Source organism: Maylandia zebra, linkage group LG23, assembly GCF_041146795.1.
Source record: "Maylandia zebra isolate NMK-2024a linkage group LG23, Mzebra_GT3a, whole genome shotgun sequence".
NCBI lineage: Eukaryota > Metazoa > Chordata > Actinopteri > Cichliformes > Cichlidae > Maylandia > Maylandia zebra.
Window position 1 is genome coordinate 7,232,880 of NC_135188.1, and position 22,210 is coordinate 7,255,089.

At 40.4% G+C, this 22,210-nt stretch overlaps 2 protein-coding genes across 3 annotated transcripts in view; one reads left to right on the forward strand and one right to left on the reverse strand.

The window, feature by feature from the left end:
* Positions 1-22,210, forward strand: part of ralgps2 (Ral GEF with PH domain and SH3 binding motif 2) — a 73,035-nt gene that overhangs the window by 38,561 nt on the left and 12,264 nt on the right. For both annotated transcript variants that reach the window (XM_004557240.6, XM_004557241.6), the window contains exon 9: positions 120-246. In XM_004557240.6, the coding sequence (XP_004557297.1) occupies positions 120-246 (127 nt within the window). The remainder of the gene's footprint in view (positions 1-119; positions 247-22,210) is intronic.
* Positions 4,747-20,711, reverse strand: angptl1a (angiopoietin-like 1a). The gene is made up of 6 exons (XM_004557239.3): positions 20,406-20,711; positions 11,216-11,463; positions 10,472-11,092; positions 7,461-7,654; positions 6,072-6,342; positions 4,747-5,982 (listed from the first exon to the last, which is right to left on the reverse strand). Exons 2-6 carry the CDS (start codon positions 11,403-11,405, stop codon positions 5,795-5,797), a joined length of 1,464 nt encoding a protein of 487 aa, XP_004557296.2. The 5' UTR covers positions 11,406-11,463; positions 20,406-20,711; the 3' UTR covers positions 4,747-5,794.

Sequence of the window (22,210 nt, forward strand, 5' to 3'; positions counted from 1 at the left end):
TGAACTCTGGTCTGCAAAACCACAGGAGGTTTTTTTAAAAATATTTTTATGGTAAAATCTTTCCACTTGTACATCTTAGCCCTAATTTGTTCCCTCCTTATCCCTGTCTTCGTGTGTAGTTACTTAATCGTAAGGACAAGGCAACGTTTGACCGGCTTGATTACCTGATGTCCAAAGAAGACAACTATAAACGCCTGAGAGACTACATCAGCAGCCAGAGCATGGTTTCTTGCATACCATACCTAGGTAACAGACACAAATCTACATGCATGCATAGCGGGTAACTACTGCACCCCCCCCCCTTCTTACGAAAGGTGAAGTTTTAGTCTAATATAGGTCTGTGCAAAAAAGCTTGCACCCCCCCTCATTTCTTTATATTTTACTTCCAAGAAATAAAGCTTTTTTTCTCTTGTGTTGAGGAAGAAATGGTAGTTGGCGGAAAAATTTGTTAAATTGCTATCAGACTATGTTCAGATGGATTTTTTTTTCCCCCCCGGTACAACCAATGAGCTATGAACCCTGTAAGCACAAAAAGGCATCCAACCCAAGGGATGGACATATATAAAGAGATGGGGACACATTTTGTGTTGCTGTGACACTCTGCCTGTAGAAAAGTGCTTAAAGATAACAATTTGACAGTATCTTATTCACCAAAGCTGATATCCAAAGAGCTATTAGTCAAACGTATATCTCAGATGAACAGCAGATGAACAGTATTTGAAAGTCATGAAATGAGGAAATACAAATCCAGCAAAGACCTGACACAGGACCTGTGGAGTACATCTGGCCCTTCAGTCGATCCATTTACTGTTTGCCAAAGCCTCATTAGTAATGGTCTCAGTGGATGGGTGGCTGTCAAGAAGCCATTCTTAAGAAAGAGAAACGGGGAGAAACGCCTGATGCATGCCAAATTACACATGAACTGGACTGAAAATCAGTGCCAACAGGTCTGATGGAGTGATGAATCCAAACTTGAAAGCTTTCATTCAGATCATCTGCGGTATGTACGACGGGGTCGCGCAAGAGGTACAACAGTCCTTTAGGAAGCCTGGAGAACTATCCCTGAAGACTACTTAAATTACCAGAAAGCTGAGCTAAAAGAGTTCAGACTGTGTTTAAGAATAAAACTGGTCATACCAAATACGGATTTTTGAAGACAAAACCCCTTTTGTCTTTTTATACTGTATTTCCACTTATGTTTGCTCATTTAAAAAAAAAATCACTACACCCATTTCCAATTTTCCTTTCAAAATCTAAAGAAATGATGAGGCTTAGCACTTTTGCCTGATTTTGATTTCTAGAAATCAACAATGGCAAAAGATGAAATAAAAGTTAATGTTGGTCTGGTTTAAGCTAGAGAAGCTGATGCGATGTAGGATTTTTGCTTTGAAAGCACTTTTATTTCCAACCATAAACTTTGGATTAAAAAAAAAAAGGCAGTTGGAAGTCCAGATTTCCATTTTAGCATTTTTGCTGACTCAACACAACACCACATGTTTTATCCAAATTGCTCATATGCTGTAAATTAAAAATTGATTCATGTAGATATAAAGCGAGGAATAAATGGGTGACTAGAGAGTTATTGTATTTGCTTGTACAACAGGTGCAAGGTGGTTTATTCCAACATTTGAGTGTGAGTAATGTTCTTGAGTAACATCAAACCTTATGTATCTCAATAGTTTGTTACACCATGGGAGACTAGATGTTGTGCATTTTAAAAACTTTTTATTTAGCAATAGTATTTTTTTAATCACCTCTGTTTGACACAGTGTGTACCATATAACCAAAAGGATTGAAGATGCATTTCTAAATAACTTTGAACTTGCTCAATAATTTAGCCCTTCTCTGCAGAAGTAGCCGTAATGGTTCTAGTGACTCACATATTTGGGATTTTTATCATCGTCTATAAAAATTTCAATGGAAAACACTAAAATAAACAAAAATAAATAATCCCTAGTTTACTTTTAGTATCCATTAAGATGCCTTGCACTCAGCTTCTTATCTTTATGGGCTAAAGGTTACTTTAATGACAAGCGTCTGGGTTTGAAAAGCCAAACTTCCCTCCTGCGTTTGTCTTTACGTCACTACGACAATCATTTGTCAGTCAGTAAGCAGTAAGCTGTCTGTTTCCTCAGAAGCTTTCGCATCTTTGTAACACATCATTGATTCCCCCCCCCCTCCCTTTGGCTTAATGGTGAATGTTGAGCATAAATTTTCTGCTCTCTTATGAAAAATCAAAGTTCCCTTTAGCAGGAACAAACACATGAATCACTAGGACACGTTAAAAAGGTTTTGTTTTTTTCCTTCCCTTGAATATTCATATTCCTTTTTCCCTCTGGCTCCACGGTATGACATCACACAGGAATCCCTTACGAGTTGCAAGGAAAACGTTCATGCCATGTGTGTGGTTTTATAGCTGAACTGTTTGTTCTTGTTTTGACTTCAGGTTGGCTAAATAACTTTTTTAAAACCTACCACAGTCCCCCCCCTTTCAATCAGCCTTGTATCATAGCTACCTCTGTGTGATTCAGACTTGGACACTCAAGTATGCACAAACAAACAGACACAAGGAAATACGCAGCGCGCAAGAGTCTGTTTGCCATTAAAGAAAGTTTAGGTGACCCATTTTCCCACACTGCTCCATCATGGATGTCTGTAAAACAATAAGACAAATGCACATCTAAACTGTGTCGTCATTGTGTATATGTTAATCAAAAGGAAACTTACTTTTCGGTAAGCTTTTGTCATTCGTCATTTGTTGCTCTGTCTTGGGGTGGGGATTTCTAGGGCATATATGTGGGAGTTGCATGGTCTTTCCTTACAGTATAAACTTGTCTATGATGCTTGTGGATGTGTGACCAACTAACTGGCTGCCTCAGGACTGGATCGAGCCAACCTGGCGCTCAAGAGAAAGAGAAATTGCCACTTTCTTGCTCCTGCACATTTCCCTTAATCGTAAATTCTCCCGATTCCTCCAGGGTGGAGAAAACGGGAATGAATGAGCAGGAGACTGAAAGTCGCAGTGCTTGTTCCAGAGCATCACTCCCAGCTAAGTGTTGGGTGTGCTTAAGGAATAAATTTGTGTTTGGTTTCTCTTGATGTTCGCATATTGACCTCTCTGGTGTCTAAACACAGAACCTGCTGAATTTGAGTGTTGCTGTAAATTAAAGTCCCAACTTAGAACAGAGGGCTGAAATTACCATGTTGTTGTTGTTTGTTTGTTTTTCTTACCAAAAGGTTTTGTTTCCTAAACTTTATTTGAATGGCTTCTTGACATGTTTGTGACTGTGCTCAATTTCCATTATTTTTGGGTGTGATGCCTATCACTGGCAATAAACGGTCTGGAGAAAGAGCCATGTGTTGGCTCTACAGTGACACATTTGTGCTGAACTGTGTATATGCGCAACAGTCTGATCTCTGACCTACTATTAGGTTTGGCAGACATTGCTGCCTCCTGTCTAAGCTCACATCCTTGATCTCTAGCAAATCGTGTAGGGACAAAGAGCCCATAGAAACATATGGGTTAACTCTAGGAATAAAGCCATTCATGCAGTTTAAAATAGTTCCTGTCCTTTCACCTTCACCTTGTCTAGCAAAAGCAGTACATCAGTAGCAAAACTTTGCCACCAGTGTCTTTGGTGTTGCTAAACACTGCTCGACAAGTGATCTAATATCTAATACAGGATCATAGGTACTGTACACATGGAAGAAAATAAAACCTATTTGATTTGCATCTGATTTTAAACGCTAAAAATAATAAAGTTTTCGATTTCAATTACACAATTGAACCAACAGCTGTTGGCCGCGATCTGCTTGGTTGCACAAACGGATTAAAAATATCCTTTGTGTTCGTGTAGCTTGGTGCTACACTTCTCTGAACAGGATGTCACTGATAAAGAGCTCGTTAATATTTATGATAGTCCCAGTGTAATTTTATTAATGCGATGCTGTAGCGTGCATTTTCAGTTTTTGGCCTCTTGTTAGGGGAGAGAGATTTTTACAGAACGCCAGAATTGAGCTCAGTGGTGCTCCAACTCCAGCTTGCTGTTGCTGAGTAGTGGTAGCTGTGGGACACGAGCATCAGCGTTTGGAATAACTAATGTAATGGAAAACAGCAAGTTAAGTGTCAAATATCTCACATCAAAAATCCTGCCAGCGGGGTTGGGGCCGGGAGGTTTTCATAACCAATTCCTGTAACCTACAGTCCTCTGTGTCAGGCTCTAGTACGGCTAGTTCTCATCTGCCCCGGACCTTTAGAGCGCAAAGCTTCGGTCTGCTCTGACTTACAGTTCTTCTAAAAGAAGAGTCTAGTGGAGGCATAATTTAAGATGACTGGTCAATACTAGTTTGTTGACTTGTCTCCAAATTAGAAGATGTTTAGTTATGGCAGTTTATGTTGCTTTATTAAGTTCTCTGAAAAACTCCGGCTAAACAGGGGGACATAAATGACAATTCTTGTCTCACATCTGACCTACTGTAAATTTATAAATGCAGTCCCCGTGTGTGGTCAGAGCTAATTTCTGTTCACTTCCTTTAATTTGGAAGTCTCCCTGATCTTATTCATTGCTATGACAGCTTGGATTGCAACTAAATCAGATCCAATATAGTGGCTTATTTTAGGCGATGCTGTCATCCTTTATAAATAAAATTGCTGTGCTAATATTTTACACAGTGACATTTGCAAGTGTATTCGTGTGGGAAATGATTTTATGAAAGTCTTGCTATTTATTAAAACAAGAAGCGTAGTGAAAAGTGAGACATTTTATTGTTTATGAAAGAATTTAATTCCTCTCTGATGGCTGGTAGCTCATGTCACAACTTGTCCATCCTAAAGTCAACTAGATATCCACTCCAGGTAGTTTTGTCTTGTGTGTTTGCGCGCGCGTGTGTGTGTGTGTGTGTGTGTGTGTGTGTGTGTGTGTGTATGTGTGTATGTGTGTTGAAGTGCTACTGATGTATTTCTACACTGGATAAGAAAAGTGTAAAGAATTGTATTGTTACAGGGCTAGATATAACAATGCCATGACTATATTAAATATAAATACACTGTTAAATAACAAAGAATGGCAGAGTGATGACATTGTGAACATTTGGCCTGAGTAGAATCACAACCTTTTTAAATTAACTTTCACAAATAAAGCCAAAGATATTTACATACTAAAGCCGTCTCAGCCATATGCACATTGAACAAGCACATTGTTGCACAGGTTCTTGTTCAGTCGGTGGGTTTGTGGGTTTGGTGCTGGGGGTCGGTTGTTGCCCCAGAAGTCCAGGAAATCCAGTAGAAACGGTAGACAGTAGGTGAACTATTTATTTCCTCTCACTGTTTGGCAGGTCTTCTCAGCACTACTTTAGATTGCATTAATTTTCATGCTACCACGATTAAACATCGCAGTTTATTCAATGCCCCATCCTATGGGGAACACTTTCAATAAGTCGCCATTAGCTGCTCAGAAGAAATCTCATCACTGTAGTAAACAATAATTTCCCTTTATAACATACTTAATCTCAAGAAGAGTGAGTAAAATAGGACACAGTCATACTAAAAGGCCTCAGGGAACTTCATAGACTGTCCACACTGATAGATGGAGAGTAGTTACTTGGGGAAGGCGGTGGTATCAGTCTTCATGTTAACTAGCCACAGAGTGGACTGTTGGCCATAAACATGTCGCTACCTCTTCCTCAGATGTGGCAGAGATTCCTGCTTCTGCCTTTACGGGATTTATTTATTTATGGGTAGAGAACGATAAGGATGGAGACTGAGATGCATCTGAAAGAACCACAGTTCATTGTCCTAGTCAATTGGCCGCATCATGAGGCGGACTGATTTTAGGGAGTAGAAACCGCCCCCGTAGTCTGCCCAGAAGATTCCATCCTGAAACTTGCTGCGGTAAACTCCCCCGCTGTACCACACCCCATTCAGATTGGTCTGTCCGCAGGCATTGTACCACCAGCCGCCCTTGTGGAAGTGGGCGCAGTTACCTAATGAAGAGAAGAACCCAGGCTCAGAAAATAAGATCAGAGTAATGCATGAATTATTTCAAACTAATGTAACCAATATGTCCCCCTACCAGAGAAGGAGTCCTTGTCACGATCGAGCGTAGTGAACTGTTTGCCGTTGTGACTGCTAAAGGAGTCACCAGCATTGCCCTGGTAGGTGCCTAGCCTCAGCCGGTAGCCCTCCTTCTCAGACTCCAGATGAAAGCTGCTGTACTCGGCATACACCTTCTTTCCTGTCCAGTCTTCCAGCTCTATCATCAGCTTGTAATCACCCTGTTTCGTAAGATTGTAGATGTTTTCCAGGCCGAGCCAGTGTTCGCCATCTATGTTACCGAAGCCTTTCTGCAGGGGACAGGCACCACATTATGACAGTACGACAGTTTCACTTGTGATTTCAATGTCACTACTTTTGTACGTGTAGCACTAATTTACGTAAGCTGGATACTGCGGTTTAGCTAAATGGTGAATGAATAGATCTTTTGCTTCTGTGGTCAGTGAAGGCAAATCGTTTCCAAAGAACACAAACATTAAAATGGAGTGAGGTTATTATGAATTCTTGCCAGGGAGCTGTGTTTATATGAGTTTTCTCCTTGCAATCAAGTGAATTGAAATCAAATCTGTTTCCCATTGAAATGATAATGTGTTAAGGTTGTGATCTGCGGTTTCTCACTCTACAAATTTGTTGAACAGCAAAGCCAGCGATGATTTGGCAGTGTTTTAGATGGAGAGTTGAATGCAGCAAGTGGAGAACTGCACAAGTGTTTTCTGTCTCTAATCCAATCACCATGACCGTATTAATACATGAATCCAAATTTTATGACTCAAGGAGAACTCCTGCAATTTGCCTTCATCACATACAGAGAAAACGGAGGTCAGGCATTTTGATAGAAATGACACAGGAAAAAAGGTCATCTTATCTCATAAGGCTGAGACATGGGAAGTAGAGAAACAGGGGTCATTTCCAGTGGGGTTGAGAGGGGAGCTGCGTTTCCCTCTCAGCCCTTGGGGCTCTCTTATTGCATACATTTGTCCCTGGATTCAGTTCTTGGCTGCAGTTTCAGTGTGAGGAAATCCACCACTAAGCTATTTACACTGTTTGAACAAGTGCTTGCTTAGTGACCTTAAAATGAACCTCAGAGACTGGGCTGCTAAGGAAAGGGGTGGGCTGCACAAACTTACTAATTTTGTTGGCATTGCTCTCTTGAAGGTGGGACTTGTGAAAAGAGTGATACGGAGTCTCTTTAGCTGTCACTTTATTTTTGGGCCATTGGCATAAGCAACTAGCCAATCATAGGTTCAGTATAGATTTTATGATCATCTGCAGGGTAAGCTACATATTCTTGGCTAGTGGCCCTAAACCTACTGTTATTGTACATTTGTGTCCTTGAAATGCCAAATTCTTATCACATGTCCTGTTAGACCTGCTGTTACTTCATTAATCTCCTTTTCCGTAAACTTACCTTGTAGTTCTCCCAGTTGCGGAAGAAGTTAACAGAGCCATCTTTCCTCCTTTGCATAACTGTCCATCCTCCATTGTCGAGGCCATGCTCGCACCAGGCTTGGATCAGTCGGTCACTGCCGTTTGCCTTAAGAAGGTACATACCACTGGTGGTGTAGCCTGCCTTTCGCACCTGGTAGCAGTCATTGAAGGGACCTGGTGTTGTAAATGATGTAGAAGAGGAAGATAAATGAGCGGTTCTTATTTGAACATTAATATTGATGAACACTCATTTGTGATATTTTAATCTGCATATAAATTATATTGTTAATATTGAGAAACCCAAGTGGTGATTTTAATAGGTGATAATTTTGAGGACAAGGGTACGCATGATACTAAGATGAGCCGTAACTTGCACTAAAAAGCCATGTATTACCATATCTTTGACTAACTTACAGAATCTTCATTTTTCTTTATTTAATTATTAAACAACACATATTATCTGACTTGCACACAGTTGGAAACTTCTGAATAATAAGACTTGACTATGTCCTGATTTAAATGTCACTCTTTGTAGTTAACATGCAGAAGTCATTATAAACTAGATTAAAAGGGAAGACAAAGCTGGGAATTAATATCTTTGCTCAGACCACCCAAACATCCCACAGTCTGAAGTTACATAAGCTTTCATCTGCACACCAAAGCTGTTATTTAATATTCACCTAGATATTCCACCTTCAGTCAAAGCTATGAGGTGGCGCTGCACCAGAGCTGAGCTGAAGCAGCTGAATCTAAACCGGCCACATTTCTTCTTTCTCTCTGTGAATATTTATTAAACCAGTATCAACACAAGCTGGGTCTGTCTGTCTAGTCTAGAGGCCTGTGGTAGACTCTCTGAAAGCACATAGGTACCCAGTATAATACATAGTAGTTGGTTCATCTAGACCAAACTGTGGTGAAGCGGTGCGTATTTATACTTGTATGGAACCTACATGGAAGAGGGGCTGCTAGGACCTGTGGTGGCTTTCTGTTTTACACTTTTCCCTCCTTGTTTCAGATCTATCCTGTCTGCTGCAAAAACTCATCCATAAAAACTCCATAGAAAAAAACAAAATTAAATCTTCCTATTATAACTTTTTATCTCGATCATGAAGGAGCACCACTAATCGAGTGAAAACAGCAGCTGATGGATAAGGTCAGTAAGGATATGGTCAGAATGCTGTTTGTAGTATGTATGTCAGTTCAAATACACTTTAATCGGCTGATAACTAATCAGACAGTTACAGCTTGGTAAGGCAGATGAGGAACTCCACATAGCTAGAGGTAGTTAAAAGGATACGCGGTCTTCTTGTCATTTACAAGTTCAGTCTCTGCAATTTTACCTCCCACGGGCACTTCCTCACCGTCTTCTACCTTTGTGTTTCTTTGGAGATTTTTTTTCTGCGTGGAGGCTTTTAAAATATGCTCCTCTGCTCTTTGAGCTTAAAAGAAGCATGTCATTATTTGAATGTCAGTGGAGGTGGCGACAGGTCTGTGATTTAAGAAGAACAGTGTTTCACTGATTGATGTGGGCTTTCATGAGAAACCAGACACTTGTGATTAACGCACATTTAAAATGACTGTATAGGCATTAACTCTTGTATAGACTTAAATTTTTTCTTCTTTTTTTTCCCCTTTTTTGCAATGACAGGACAGTGACTGTAAGCTGATGCCTTTTAAACAAAGCAAAAATATCATAATACTAAGGTCTAACTATGCCGCCCGAATGATCATAAACAGAAAAACTGACTTAATTATTTCCAAAATAGTGTACATCTGAATTTTATGTCATTATTTAACTCTGCCATATGTAAAGCCCAGAATAGGTGATGCTTTGCCATATCATAGATGCAGTTTTATGGCATTGGTGCATGTTTTCTCAAATATTTCCTGATATAAAAATGTGGTGTTTTTTGTTTTTGTTTTTTTGTTTGTTTGTTTTGGGTTTTTTTTCTCATTCTGATACCTTTTTTTTTAAGGTGAATTTTGGGTGCTTTCATATAGTTTGCCCAGCCGAGGATGTTCAGGCTCCATATATATATATATACACATACCTACCTTATAATTCGCCATAGACATGCATACCAAATGACTGAAAGTAAAGGGTAATTTACAAATAAGCTGTGAAATGTATTGGTTTAAACTTGATGATATGATGATGACGATAATGTAGTTAAACTGTGACCCTGTCAAAAATACATTTATTTTGGCCCTTAAATTTGTCTGGTTCTGACCCATCATTTTTTCAGACAGGCTTTGTTTTGCTTTCCCCTTTGTCTGTTTCACCGTTTAAGGGCTTGTATAACCCCTTTCAACATTCTTCCCCATACTTTAATCGCCAGTCAAAATACAAGCGCCCGGACCAAGTTTTAGGAGCCGTTTCCAAGTAGCAGTCTACCTTGCAAATTAGTTTCACATTGGCGATTATCTTTCTCAGATGTCAGGATGGTCAACTTTTTTTTGGAAGAAAAGAACAAAGGAGCATTGTCTATTTAGAGGATTAGTTATTTTAGTGCAGGGTTCTCAGACTTGTTGGGCAAATCCAGTAGATGGGTACTTTAACTATACCCTGCCCCTTTACTTATCCAATTGAAGATATATCTTTTCCCATTTTACCAAGTCTTCTTAATGCTGTTAAAAGAGGCCTAATCCCCATCCCACTAATTTAGTGCATATGCTCTGTATCATGCTGCCAATACAAGCAGCCAAGTGGGATCATAGGAATGTATGATTTCACTGCCTCTGTAGCATGCCAAGCATGAGCCAACTGTGCCTCAACAGTACCAACTGTTGCGAGAAATTAGGTTTTGAATTGCGATCCCTAGCTAATTATACTTTAGTAGTTGTGTGTACAATTAGCACAGTTTCTGACAGTTACTTAAGACATCTTACTTTTGCTCAGCGTCAGCCTACTAAAAGTCATTAGATTCCTGACTGTTTTACAGTCCTCAGTTATTCCTCAGTCTTTGCCTGCTATTTTAAATTTGTACTTGCCATCAGAGGTAAGCGTTCCTTGCGGTGGTGGAGGGTCAATCCCAAAAGGGCTTATTGTAGGTGGGTTGATGCGTGGTCCACGGGAGAACTCCCTGTTGTTATTGTCCCTCTGTATCTCATTGGTGAAACGGTTGTTGACTGGTATATTCTGCGGTACCACCTGCACCAGAGGGGGAACTGCAGGCAGCTCACTGCGTCCCAGCGTCCTCATACACTGCTCCTCCAGTACAGATATGAGAATGGACTGGTTGTTGACCACTCCGGCCATTGTGGCAAAACGGGCCTCTAGCTCCCTATACCTTGAAGCCAGTCGCATCATCTCTGAGGTCACATTGAGGACACGGTTCTCCAGCTGGGCGAGCTCCAAGGAGTTGTCTCTCTTCCTGATGATCTCATGTAGCAGCTGCATATATAGTTGGGTCACCCTGGAGTTCATGTTCCTGCTCTCTTTCCGCAGCAGCTTCATCTCATTCACCAAGTTACCATCCACATCTACCACCAGCTGCAGCGTCTCAATCTCACGGCGCTGTTTGTTGAGCACATCCCGCACATCTGCAATCTCCATACGGGTCACTCTTTCCTTGTCTGGCTCTGGGCCTGTGGTGCTGGCACAGATTGGACCTGATGACAGATATGATTTAAGAGATTAATAAGAAGCTGTTTTGATGTAATGGGAAGCAAAAGAGAGACTAGTTCAACCATATTGTACTAAGGGTACTTTTTGAAAAATAGCATATTTTCTACCTGTGATTCTCTGCTCAGGTACAAGGAAGGTATAAGAGCATTTTTTGGCATCAGGATCCAGAGGAGCTCTTTTACTCCTGTGGAGAGAAGGCTCTTTGGTCCTCCGGGCTTCCCTGGAGCTCCTGCAGTAACTTTCCTGCCAGAGGGAGAGGCAGAGCAAGGCGCACAGACGCCACATCAGCCCTTGCATTGCTGCTGGCTGACTGAATGGATAGATGGGCAGCTGCTGGTACTCCCTCCAGGCCTCCCTGAAAGAACACACGACCTTAGGAGTTAAGGAAACAGCTTTTTCTTTGTGTACAATGAATAAAACACCAGGACTGTTAATTGTTTGCTTTTCCAGAGCAGAGGGATATAGTATTGATGAAATGGTATTTGAAGCTTTTTTTTTCTTTCTTTCTTAAAAAAAGATATCAGCAGACAATCTAATTGTTTAGGAAAGTATCCAGTTGAGAATTTGTCACGTACTGCTCCCACAGACTGTTATTTGTGTGGAAATAGTCAAAGAGAGAACACATTTTCTGTCCAGCCAACTGGCTTACGTCTGCTTTCTGTCTTAGTTAGTTCCCCTGCTGACAGACACCCCATTATTCAGAGGTTCTCTTGGTTTCCCCCTATTAAGGAGCTATGATATCTAACTGTTGCTGATTTATCTTTATCTTCATCCTGCCCTTGAATTTAGTTTATCTTCTTTAGTGTAGGACAGAGACTTGGCAAACTCCCATCCTCCCGGCTTCTATAAGATCCTACTTAAAGATGTTTTTTTTTTTTTTTTGTTTTGTTTTGTTATTTTCCCCCAACTGTAGGAATCAGGAACCCTTTTTAGAAATTATGGTACTTCTCAGCAAGTTGACCACAGGAATCAACTTCCAGTTTCTGGATTGTACTGTAGATACTGGAAGCAGCAGAAAATGGATGGCAACTTCATTTATTTTTAAGTTGGGACTTGCAAAGCACAGTCTCTTCTTAGCTTCTTTTCCCCCACAACAGATACACTTTTATTGATATGACACAAAATGGCAACCTAATGTGTTACAGTTACCTGATTCTTGCTGATCGATGCTTACATGGCAGACCCACATCAAGCTAAATGTATCAACAAGCTTTTTAACAATAATGTGCCATGCTGGAGATGTCATCTGCTACAGACATGGGTCGTTTGAGAACAGAGCAGTATAATCTGCTCCATTGTTATCGTATCGTTACCGTATTTGTCTCACCTGTCCTCCAGTGTGATTTTCAAGTGACAGTAATGAGACAGATTTTATCCGTAGCTGAGCATTTTTCAGTTCTTAGCAACAGGAAACGGTGGTTAGCATGCAGCACAGGCTGCTAAAAAGCACCTCACTAAGCTTCTGGCATTTTTTAGCATAGCGTAAAAACCTTTTGCATACAATTGAGGGAGTACTCCAGCCTTAAGAGGGTGTAAAATGTTGTGGCCATGCACCTCAGTAGGAAATTCAGTGCCACTTGGCTGTATAGTTTTTTTATTTTTATTTATTTATTTATTTTTTTAGATATAAAGTCTAGTCCACGTTGTTCCACCATGACATTAAAATATAAATACCTGGCTTCTGACTTGCTACTTCCACAGCTTAGATATAATGTTACTGTCCTTTGTAACTAGGTTGGCTACTTGCACTGGCCTCACCTGAAACACACCAACCACAAATTGACCCTAATGCAGTTTCCTTGACACAGTTAAACATGCCAGCACAGGTGTTGGGTAAGAGGTACTATTTATATTTTATTTAAATTATATTTTCCAAACATGCATGCAGGACAGTCACTAATGGATGTGAGATTAAGTCAGAAATCAATCAAAAATATGTGCAAAGCTGTTTCCCCTTGTGATTTTTTTTTTTTGTTCTGTTTCTCATCAGCATACAAACACAAAAAGCGCTCTCAGTCTCATGTACTGCTCAATTTAACACCCGACCTGGTCCTATGCAAGGCCAAGACTTTCTATCCCTCCTAATCCCCTCCATCACTCTTCACAGTCAGTCTTTTCTCTATGCCACATCATTATGGCCTACCCTCCACCCTGAAACTCAGGCGCTGTGTGTCTCCCATATGACGCCATTGTGGTTCTTCAGGAATTCTGGCAATTATGTCACTTGGAACAATGTTGAAAGGGGGCAGAATTACAGTTAGTACTCTAGATCTGCAGGGTGTATGTGTGCGTGTGTACCTTTTTAATGGTATGTTTAAGTTTGTGTGTCTGTCTGTATGATTGAATACTCTGTGTGCATGACTACTCAGAGATGTTATTCATTTTCATGGTTGTATGTTTTTCCAGCAGCTTGTGTGTCTGACAGCGTAACCAGGTACTGTATCCTTGCTGACCTTGGTGAGAGCTGCTAATGTCTTTACCAGCAGCATCAGCACTATCAGTCTTCAAGTGTCTTCTCTTCTAAACTGTGGCTGACTTTTTAAACTTATCAGTTCCAGAAAGTCTTCATATTCATAAAGCGTACGAGGCATGAACAGAACTGTAACATCACAGCTCATCTATCAGTTATTGCCTGCCTTAGCACCTACCTACAGTCCCTTTCTTCTATCCCTTTGCTCTCTCAGCTCCTACCTTCTTTTTATTTCCTTCTGTGTGGTGGTTCTGAGTATGAGGGGCCTAGTCTCTTTTCATGGAAACGTAGCATATCAAAGACATTCCAGGAGATGCTGAGAGGTCAGTAGTGTGTTGTAAAGGTACAACATTGACAGTGTTTCACCAGAACAAGCAGAGTGCCCTTTTGAGTAAGAAGGAGAAAAAAAACATCTAAATTGGTTCAGGCCTGTAAGGGTTGTTAAAAGAAAAACACAAAGCTCACCTGTGTTTAAAGAACATCTGGTAACGTATCTTTTTATACTTGTGCAGTAGTACACATCTGTCCATATATGCATGAGTTCACACTCCTTGATTTCTCCTCAGGCTCTGCATTGTGTATAAAAGATGGATGCAGCCATCAGGACATTAACATTGTGTTTTTGGAGTCAGGAAGCAAGAATGTGTAGTACCAAGTTAGCTTAAGGTCACAAACTTGATGTGCAAGTTGTAGGCTGCAAGTATTATTTCACTTAGAATGTACTGTCAGGTGGTTGAGAAACAGTAGGAGGTTAAAGATGGAAGAAAGTAATGGTGGTAGAAAATGGGTCATGGCCCCTCTTTTGCCTTTCAGGTCAGTCATCGTGAACGTAACCTGAGGCAAATCCTCTCATACATAAACTACTCTCATTCCTTTTTATTCTTAACAGAATTCTCTGGCACTTTCTTTCAATGTGAAAGCCCCATCCTCTCGACTTTCCCCCCCTTTTTTCATTGCTTTTCTTCCTCTTTGCTCCCTCTGTTTAGTGCTCCTTCCACCCTTTTCAGTTACAGTTAACTAAAAGCACATGGGAGAATTAGACTGTAAGTAGTATACCAAATAAGAAACATTTAAACCAATTTTCTACTTTAATATGAATAGGATTTATTTTTTTGTTGGTGCTGCTTTACTAGCAAAAAATTGTGTAGTCCATTTGAAACCAGTGAAGGACTGACAAACGGTCACCTCTGCATGCCTTTTCTTTTTTCCTCCATCTTTTTGGCAGTAGTATGATCTCATGCACCTCTGTCATGCAGGGTATGCAGTTCCTTATCTATCTTACAGTATCTCACTCCCCTGTCGGCATGTCTCTTTTTGTATGCCCCTGTCTGTGCTGTGGGTTAATTTATTTTCAATCCACAGTCATTCCACTGTATGAACCATTACACTATTATAAATGCAAATTCTGCACTTCAGCTGTAGTGGCACTATATTTTGTTTTATGTTTTTTAGTCATTTTGTAAATGATAAAAAAAACATAAAGGGGTTCACCGCACTTGCCCATATATGAAAAAAACAAAAACTATACAAAAACAAAATTACGAATTACAAAATGAGAATTGGCGCCATGCTGAATTAACTGCATTTCAAATTGGTCTTGGCTTACTACATTTACATTGACAGCACAATGACAGCCAGTTTCCTCTGGAGAGAAACTGGCTTTCGTCTACCTTTAGATTGTTCGTGTAGAGGCTGATGTTATAATTATATTATCATTGTTGTAAGAGAGGAAATGATCAGAGAAGTCATTAAGTAAGACATCTGTTTACTTTACTCCTGGCAGGGAAAAATTAGCTTGTAATATTCGGATAGACAGCATAATGATTGTTGAGGCTGACTTCACAGAGATGGCCATATGGCAGGCACTCTTATAACCTTGGGTTTCACCGTGCATAATTGCAAAAAACATATATTCATTTGTCACCTAAAGAAAACTATTACAAATATTTATTATAAACTGCCTGCATGGAGATTGTCATACACCTGTAGGTGTCTGGTTACAGGTGTATGACAATCTCCATGCAGGCAGTTTATAATAAATATTTGTAATAGTGTGTACTTTAGAAGGAATGCCAAAAAGACAAGTGATAAATTAAAAGAAAGATCTGAACAACTGCGTGGAGAAACTTAGATGTGAAATTACAAGTGTGCTGTTTGTTAGGCTGTTTACACACAGTCTTGCTCTATATTATGTCCAGAAATTCTGAGAAGAGCCAGTTGATTGTGATTTCATGTGAAGATGGCGGACCTGATCCAGATGTCTGCTCAAGTGGTTACATAAGTAGTTTAACTGTAGTCACAGCCAGTGGAGAAGTACATGTTCCATAAACCAGGAGAAAAGTATAGGCCTAAGTGCTTGAACCTTGCAGTGAGGAGATGTTTGGGTTTACTTGTTTCCTTAGAGCACCAAAGTATGTATGTAAGTATGAGTATAAGATTGATGTAAACCATGCTGTGGCCTTAGAGGCCAACGGGTTACGCAGCGGTATTAAAAGTCTATACAAGGGGATAACTATGAAGGTAATGATGTTTATCCCTCATTTAATGTTTCATAGAGTTGGAGAATTAAATCTGTGGTGCCTTTAAAGCTGTGTTGGTGGCACATGGGAGCTTAATACCTTAATGAGAAACTTTATATTTGTTTTTGCTTCAGTTTGTAACCTCCTGTACATATGTATAATATCAGTCTGCAGCATGTTTGTTTCAGCGCCCACAGTGGGTTTCTAATGTGTCAGTCTCTCACTTGATGGATTGCAGTCCAGCCAGTGGGAGAGAATGACTTGGATAGAATTTATTTATATTTTCAAAGTCAATGTTTTTTCCCAGCCTCCAAAATCCTCTGCTTCCACTCCCTCATCTGGTCCTCAGACTTTCCCACAATAAGTCCAAAATACCTCCAAACACCTCATCACTGGTTACAAAAAGAAGGGAACGTGAAAACAAAATAGGGAAAATAGGGATGAGTGAAGGAAAGAAGTTTATTCTCATTCAAGGAACAACGTGGAAACAGCAACAACAACAGCAGCAGCTTTTTTTCTGTTCATGACATCAGACAGCTGAGTTACATGAGTAACTCAAAGTCAAACTTTTCCTGCGCTTGCTGAAACAATAGGTTACAGAAGTGTACGCAGAACGGCCAACAAAGAAACGATCTAACTTGCTTTTGATGAAGGATAGAATGAAAATGTGAGTAAATAAAAGGCTTTGGGAGGATAACTCAGCATGAGTGGGGATGTAGTAAAAGCGCTGACATTATGAAGCAGTTAATGAGAAGAAAAACAAACCAAAAAAACCCCAGCATTCACACAGGAGTGCTAAAAACACAAAACTCGTAAAAGCCTCATCAAAACTGAAGAAACTTTAAATGCCGCTTCTAAAATGGAATACAAATTACATTGCGGTACAGTAAGTAATGGGAATGTTTTATATCAGTTCATGGTGTAAAACTAAAAGGGAAATGAGGGCAGATGCAAAGAATTACAGTAGGATTTTCTTTTTATTAGAAAACCTGAGCCACAAACGGATACTGGAGGTTTTTACTGGAACTTAAGGCAATCACTAAACATAACTTGAATATTAAGTTGATGGTGGCCTGTATTTTTAATAAAACCAACCCTTACTAACAAGTTATTTCAACCTCCTGCTTTTCTAGCTACTAAACTGTCGTCCTTGATGATGCTACCTGAGGCCCTACGGGCCCCCCCATCTGTTTTCCTTCTTCTGTAGGGGAAACTCTATAAACATGTGGGCTGAGACTGTTGTTGGGGTCAGAGGTCTATTTGTAGATTAGGGTACAGTCCCACCCTTCCTCTACTTTGCCCCCACCCACTCATCCGCCCGAAATCAATTGGTCTTTGTGGAAAGCGGGTTTCCCGTCTTACTCTGCGTTCATAACATGCACTTAAATGCACAGAAACTCAGGGTCATCCTTTTGTCTGTGCTGTGCTTAATGTAATGACTGAGATTTCCAACACTGTCATTATTACATGACACTCTTCCTCTTGCTTCCCCTCCTATAGAATAGACGACACACACACACATCTTTGGCATTATTCATTTTTGTGCATGAAAAAACCAACTGATGACACCATAAACTTGCATCTTCCTTTGTATAGTGTATTTTTCTCAGTCAGACGTGGCTAATTTGTCTTCTCAATGGGTCACGTGAGAAACTGGGACTGTTCTGTGTGTGCTCCACCGATAGGTTGGTATTAATTTTGTGTCTTTTATGTTTATTGATGTAACCCTCCACAACAATCCCAGTTTCTTGGTGAAAATTAATTTAAAATTAACCTAGCTAGGTTGATAGATTAGCTGTAGCTTCACCTTGGCGTGCTCTTTGGTTGATAACTGATAAATAAATGAATATCTGGATTGCTGCTTCAGGTTTTGTGCAGCAAAAATTACTTTCAGGAAGGTCAGGCGATCCAGGAGAGCAAGGAGGGGGGAAAATATTTTTAAAAAAAAGAATTTATATGAATGTTTGTTTGGCTGGATGGTTTAAAATTTCTGATTTAGTACATTCTTTGGCCACTCGTGCATACTTTTCCTTGGTTTTTATTTCTCTTCTGAGTCACACCTAGCCTTAAACTCAAACCTCAGACTTCACATGCTTTCTATTAGCTAAATCAACAAGGAAGAACACATAAATTTGCACACTGCATTACACGCTTGTTGTCCACTGGCTCTACTTAGTTACATGCCTCCACTTCACCCGTCTATTTACCCTGACCTCCTGGCTGACCTCTTCCTCCCTACGGTGACCAGTCTGTTCAGCTGTGTCCAAGCTCTCATTAATGAGCTTCACAGTTCAAACAAACTTTCCTGTGACTATCCTTGACTTTATCCTCCACTAGTTTTTGTATGTCTTTATAAAGTCTAAAAGTTTGTGTGGCTCATAATGTCGGTTTGAGTTTTAAGAGATATGTAATGTGTCAGAGTTGTTGTTCTGTGGTTGGGTTTAACATGTGCACACAGTAGTGCAGGAGCAGTGTTTTTGGATAAGACTTTATCCAGGATGTTATCTTTGTCCGCTTCTCTAATTGGCTGCGTTTTGCAGATAAAATCAGTTGAGACTAGCATTGACACGGGTTAAAAATGCAAGATACGATTGGATGCATGCCTGCTGCCCAAAAACCGCAGCTGTTTGTTGGTGCTGGCTGGGTGAGTTATGAGTCCCGTGCTGAGTTACAGCATAGTCTATGAAGGGACTGGTGGGGAGGGCTGCAGGTAACTGACTCTGATGGGCCACGCACTGCCTGACTGGCTTGTCATGGGACTTTTGCAAACTTTAAATAGAAAAGACATCAAACAGATGTTCTGCTGTGATTTAAAACTCTTAAGGTGAAGGCTATGAGTATGGTTAGTTTATGCGTGGATTGTAAGTCATGACCCGTTTTTAAAGCCTGTCCTTCGTGCAGTCACGGTTCAGGTAGAGCCGAATGCTGGTGCTTCAGCACGGAATGTTCTGGATATTTCTCAGACAGCTGTTCCTGCCTCCCCTTTATCTTTTTTTATCTTTTTTTTTCCTCCCACTTATTTTTCCAGCCTGAATTATTAGAGGTATCGATATTATGATTTATTACTCTAAGTGGAAAAATGAGCATGCTCGTGCAGTGTTTTCTTTCCTTTTCGCCATCGCTCATTTTGCTTTTTACTTCAAACACTGGCTTTTTGAAGGTCTGCGTGTCTCTCACGGACCTTTACAGCATTCACAGATGTGGCTTTGTAGCGAGCAGAATGTTTCCACAGATACCACCAACAGACCAGGACGTAAGCAAAAACATTTGAAGATAATTGTGAGTTGCTGATATGGAAGAGCACCATATTGATGTTATTAGTGTTCAAAGCTTTTGCCATCATGACAAGGTTGGGACTGAAGTGTCTTATGTCCATGGGGTGTATTTGATAGAGGATGTGGTTAAGGTTGGCTTACACTGCATTTTTATCTTTTCCCTTAACACGACCCTGAACGGGGAGCTTATAAACTGTCATAGAATCTGCTCACTTTTAAGCCTTCCAAAAGGGGCTGTGAGGTGAGATGAGATCTCACCACGTCTGAATGTACAGATGGAACTTATTGGCCTAACCCCGATTTCCACCAGGTTAACTCGGCTACATCCCCGTACCCCTGTTAGCAGCCAGGTTCAGACTGTATTAGGAAACCAAAAGCCAAGAAAAAATAAACAGGCCTAGGAGCAGAGCTCAAATCTCTCCATCTGAGCTGATCACTCTCCCTCAAGTGTTTTGCTGGAATGTCCCAGTTTTCTTTTTTTTGTCTTCTCTCTGGCTTTTTCTTTCTCCTCAGGTAAGGTTTAATGTCATTTTCAGAGCAACTTTAAGATCTTGGATGTTTCTCCATTCTCACATCTAGATGAAACAACTCATTGACTGTATATTTTTTAAAATCATTTTACATAACTGATGTAAATCATGGCCCTGCACACCAGAAAAAGTTGTACTTTCTGAATTCAGTTGTTTTTGCCCTTCCTTAATACAACTAGGATCACAAATTCATAAATTTTCCAGATTTCTTTGTTGGCCTCATATACATTACATATGTTAAATGTATACACGATACACTTCTCAGTATGCTGTACACAGTATTTCTCAGTCAGACTCCAGGGGATAGCCAAAGAAGCGTTGCTAAATGTTTCTGTCTGCAGATGTAACCTCCAGTCACGAAACGTCCTAACCTCTCCAACCTCTCAGCCAGAGCTCTCACAGCTGCCCAGACACACACAAAACACCATCTTGCTGACAGACACACACACTCACTGATTCCAAAATCAAAATTGAAAACAGAATAAAACTCGAGCAGCGTTTACCTTTTTGTTACCAGTAGTGAGATGGATGTTTTCCTGCAGTTATGGTGTCACGTGTATATTATATTCTGTCTTCACCGGGCTGCAGTGCGCAGGACTCATGTCTCTGTCTCTCTCTTTGTCCAAGTCTTCAGAGGTTCTCTCCTCTACTCACTCCTCCTGTTCTGTAGCAATAAATCACAATGCAAGGCTTTAGTCAAGGCCCTACTTCCCGAAGCTCCCTGTGAACTTTCCTGGTGCTCAGACTGGGGTATGGTTCAAAAGCCGGCCACTTCAACAGACTGAGCTCTCACCACTGATGCCTTGAGTTTTTCACAAAGCATGGGGGAGACTAGAAGAGGGAGGGGAAGAAGGAAGAGAAGGGAGGAGAAGGGGGATGAGGGTGTGGGTGTTGAAGATTGCTTTTTTTTTTTTTTTTCTTTCCTCCCTCCTTTATTTTATTTTTTTATTTATTTTTTAGTCGCCCAGCCTACCTCTGATGTCATAAGTGATAAAGAAAAGAAAAGACTGAAAAAGAAAATGGCAGAGCTGCTGATTAAATGTCCCATCCTTAACAATGACCTGTGTGGTTTTTGTATAAGGGAGCAAAGAGACAAGGCCTGTTTGAATTCAGGTGTTTTGCTGAGTCCAGGACTGCTTTGACCTCTTCATCCTTAATTACAGCTTGAAGTTCCCCTCCTTTTGCTTTTCCCTGTAGCAACGAGAAAAGCTGATTGTAATGCTGCTGGGGTTTCGGAGCTTCTTCCTGTAGAGAACAGCTGGATGTGAGAGTCGGAGACCAAAGCAGGCAGATAGAAATGATTCGTGGCACTACTGGTGCAAAATGGTCACTCCAGGTTTACTCTAAGTTTATTTGGACTTAACTTGCTTTTTGTCACCATTGTGATTTACTTGAATGTGTTATTCATACATGTTTAAGCTGTAATGTTTAAAAGATCTTACTTGACCATTTTGGAAGAATTTTCTCCCTGATTTGTGATTGAATTTCTGCCTTCTTGCCATGACTATTTATTTCTTTCCATCTCGTACAAGTTTTGCTGCAAGTAAACATATACAAAGTGCCTGTGTATGCAAACCACAGCTTCTCTACTCATGCTTCTGTCTGCGTGTTCCAGGCAGTATGGATTTGTGCATGACTAACCGCCGTTATCCCTGACATACTCTCAGACAAGAAGCTATAGCGGTTAAGCCTTTAGGATTTCTCTCTTCCTCCTCTTCTCCCCAACTCACTGCTGAGTTGAAAAGCACTTGTAAACTTTTTCTTCTGTTCTCACCCTTTCCCTCTAATTCTAATCAGCTGTGTGTGTGTGTTATCCCAAAAACAAAGTGTGACCTCCTTTATCTGTTGGATCTCCTCCTGCCGTTGTGTGTTTAGGGTCTCTGTCAGCAGTGCTGTGTGTATTACACCATTTTCCATGGAGGGGAGGGTTGTGGGTGTCATGTAGTCTGCTGTGTGATAAGTTTTCTTACATCTGCACCCAATCTTGACCCTGGCGTGTCCAAAAAAAAAAACATTCTGCAAGAAAAATGAAAAGAAGAGGGGACTGTAAGGAAATGCGCACCATCAGTTCAACTTGTTAATAACTCTCTTCAGATTGATGGCAAGCTGCTTCTGGGTTTGTCTTTTAATGTTAATATTTATTTAATGAGAGTAAGAATCTCAGCCAGAAATAGGCACTGAGAGTTTGGTGGGAGAGAGATGGCCATGATTTGGAAAGGCTAAAGAGAAGATCTACTCGGAGCACTTGTTCAGATCCACTGAGGAAAAAAAATCTGAGGGAAAAAGTATTTTTGAAGCTTGAGCAAAG

What these genes read in the sequence shown, in the direction of transcription:
- angptl1a (XM_004557239.3), bottom strand. Translation starts at nt 11,405, where the DNA reads ATGCAAGGGCTGATGTGGCGTCTGTGCGCCTTGCTCTGCCTCTCCCTC. An exon ending in ACCTGAGCAGAGAATCACAG is followed by an intron (nt 11,093 to 11,215) that starts GTAGAAAATATG and finishes ATCTGTCATCAG; the next exon opens with GTCCAATCTGTGCCAGCACC. An exon ending in GCAACTGGGAGAACTACAAG is followed by an intron (nt 6,343 to 7,460) that starts GTAAGTTTACGG and finishes TGTCCCCTGCAG; the next exon opens with AAAGGCTTCGGTAACATAGA.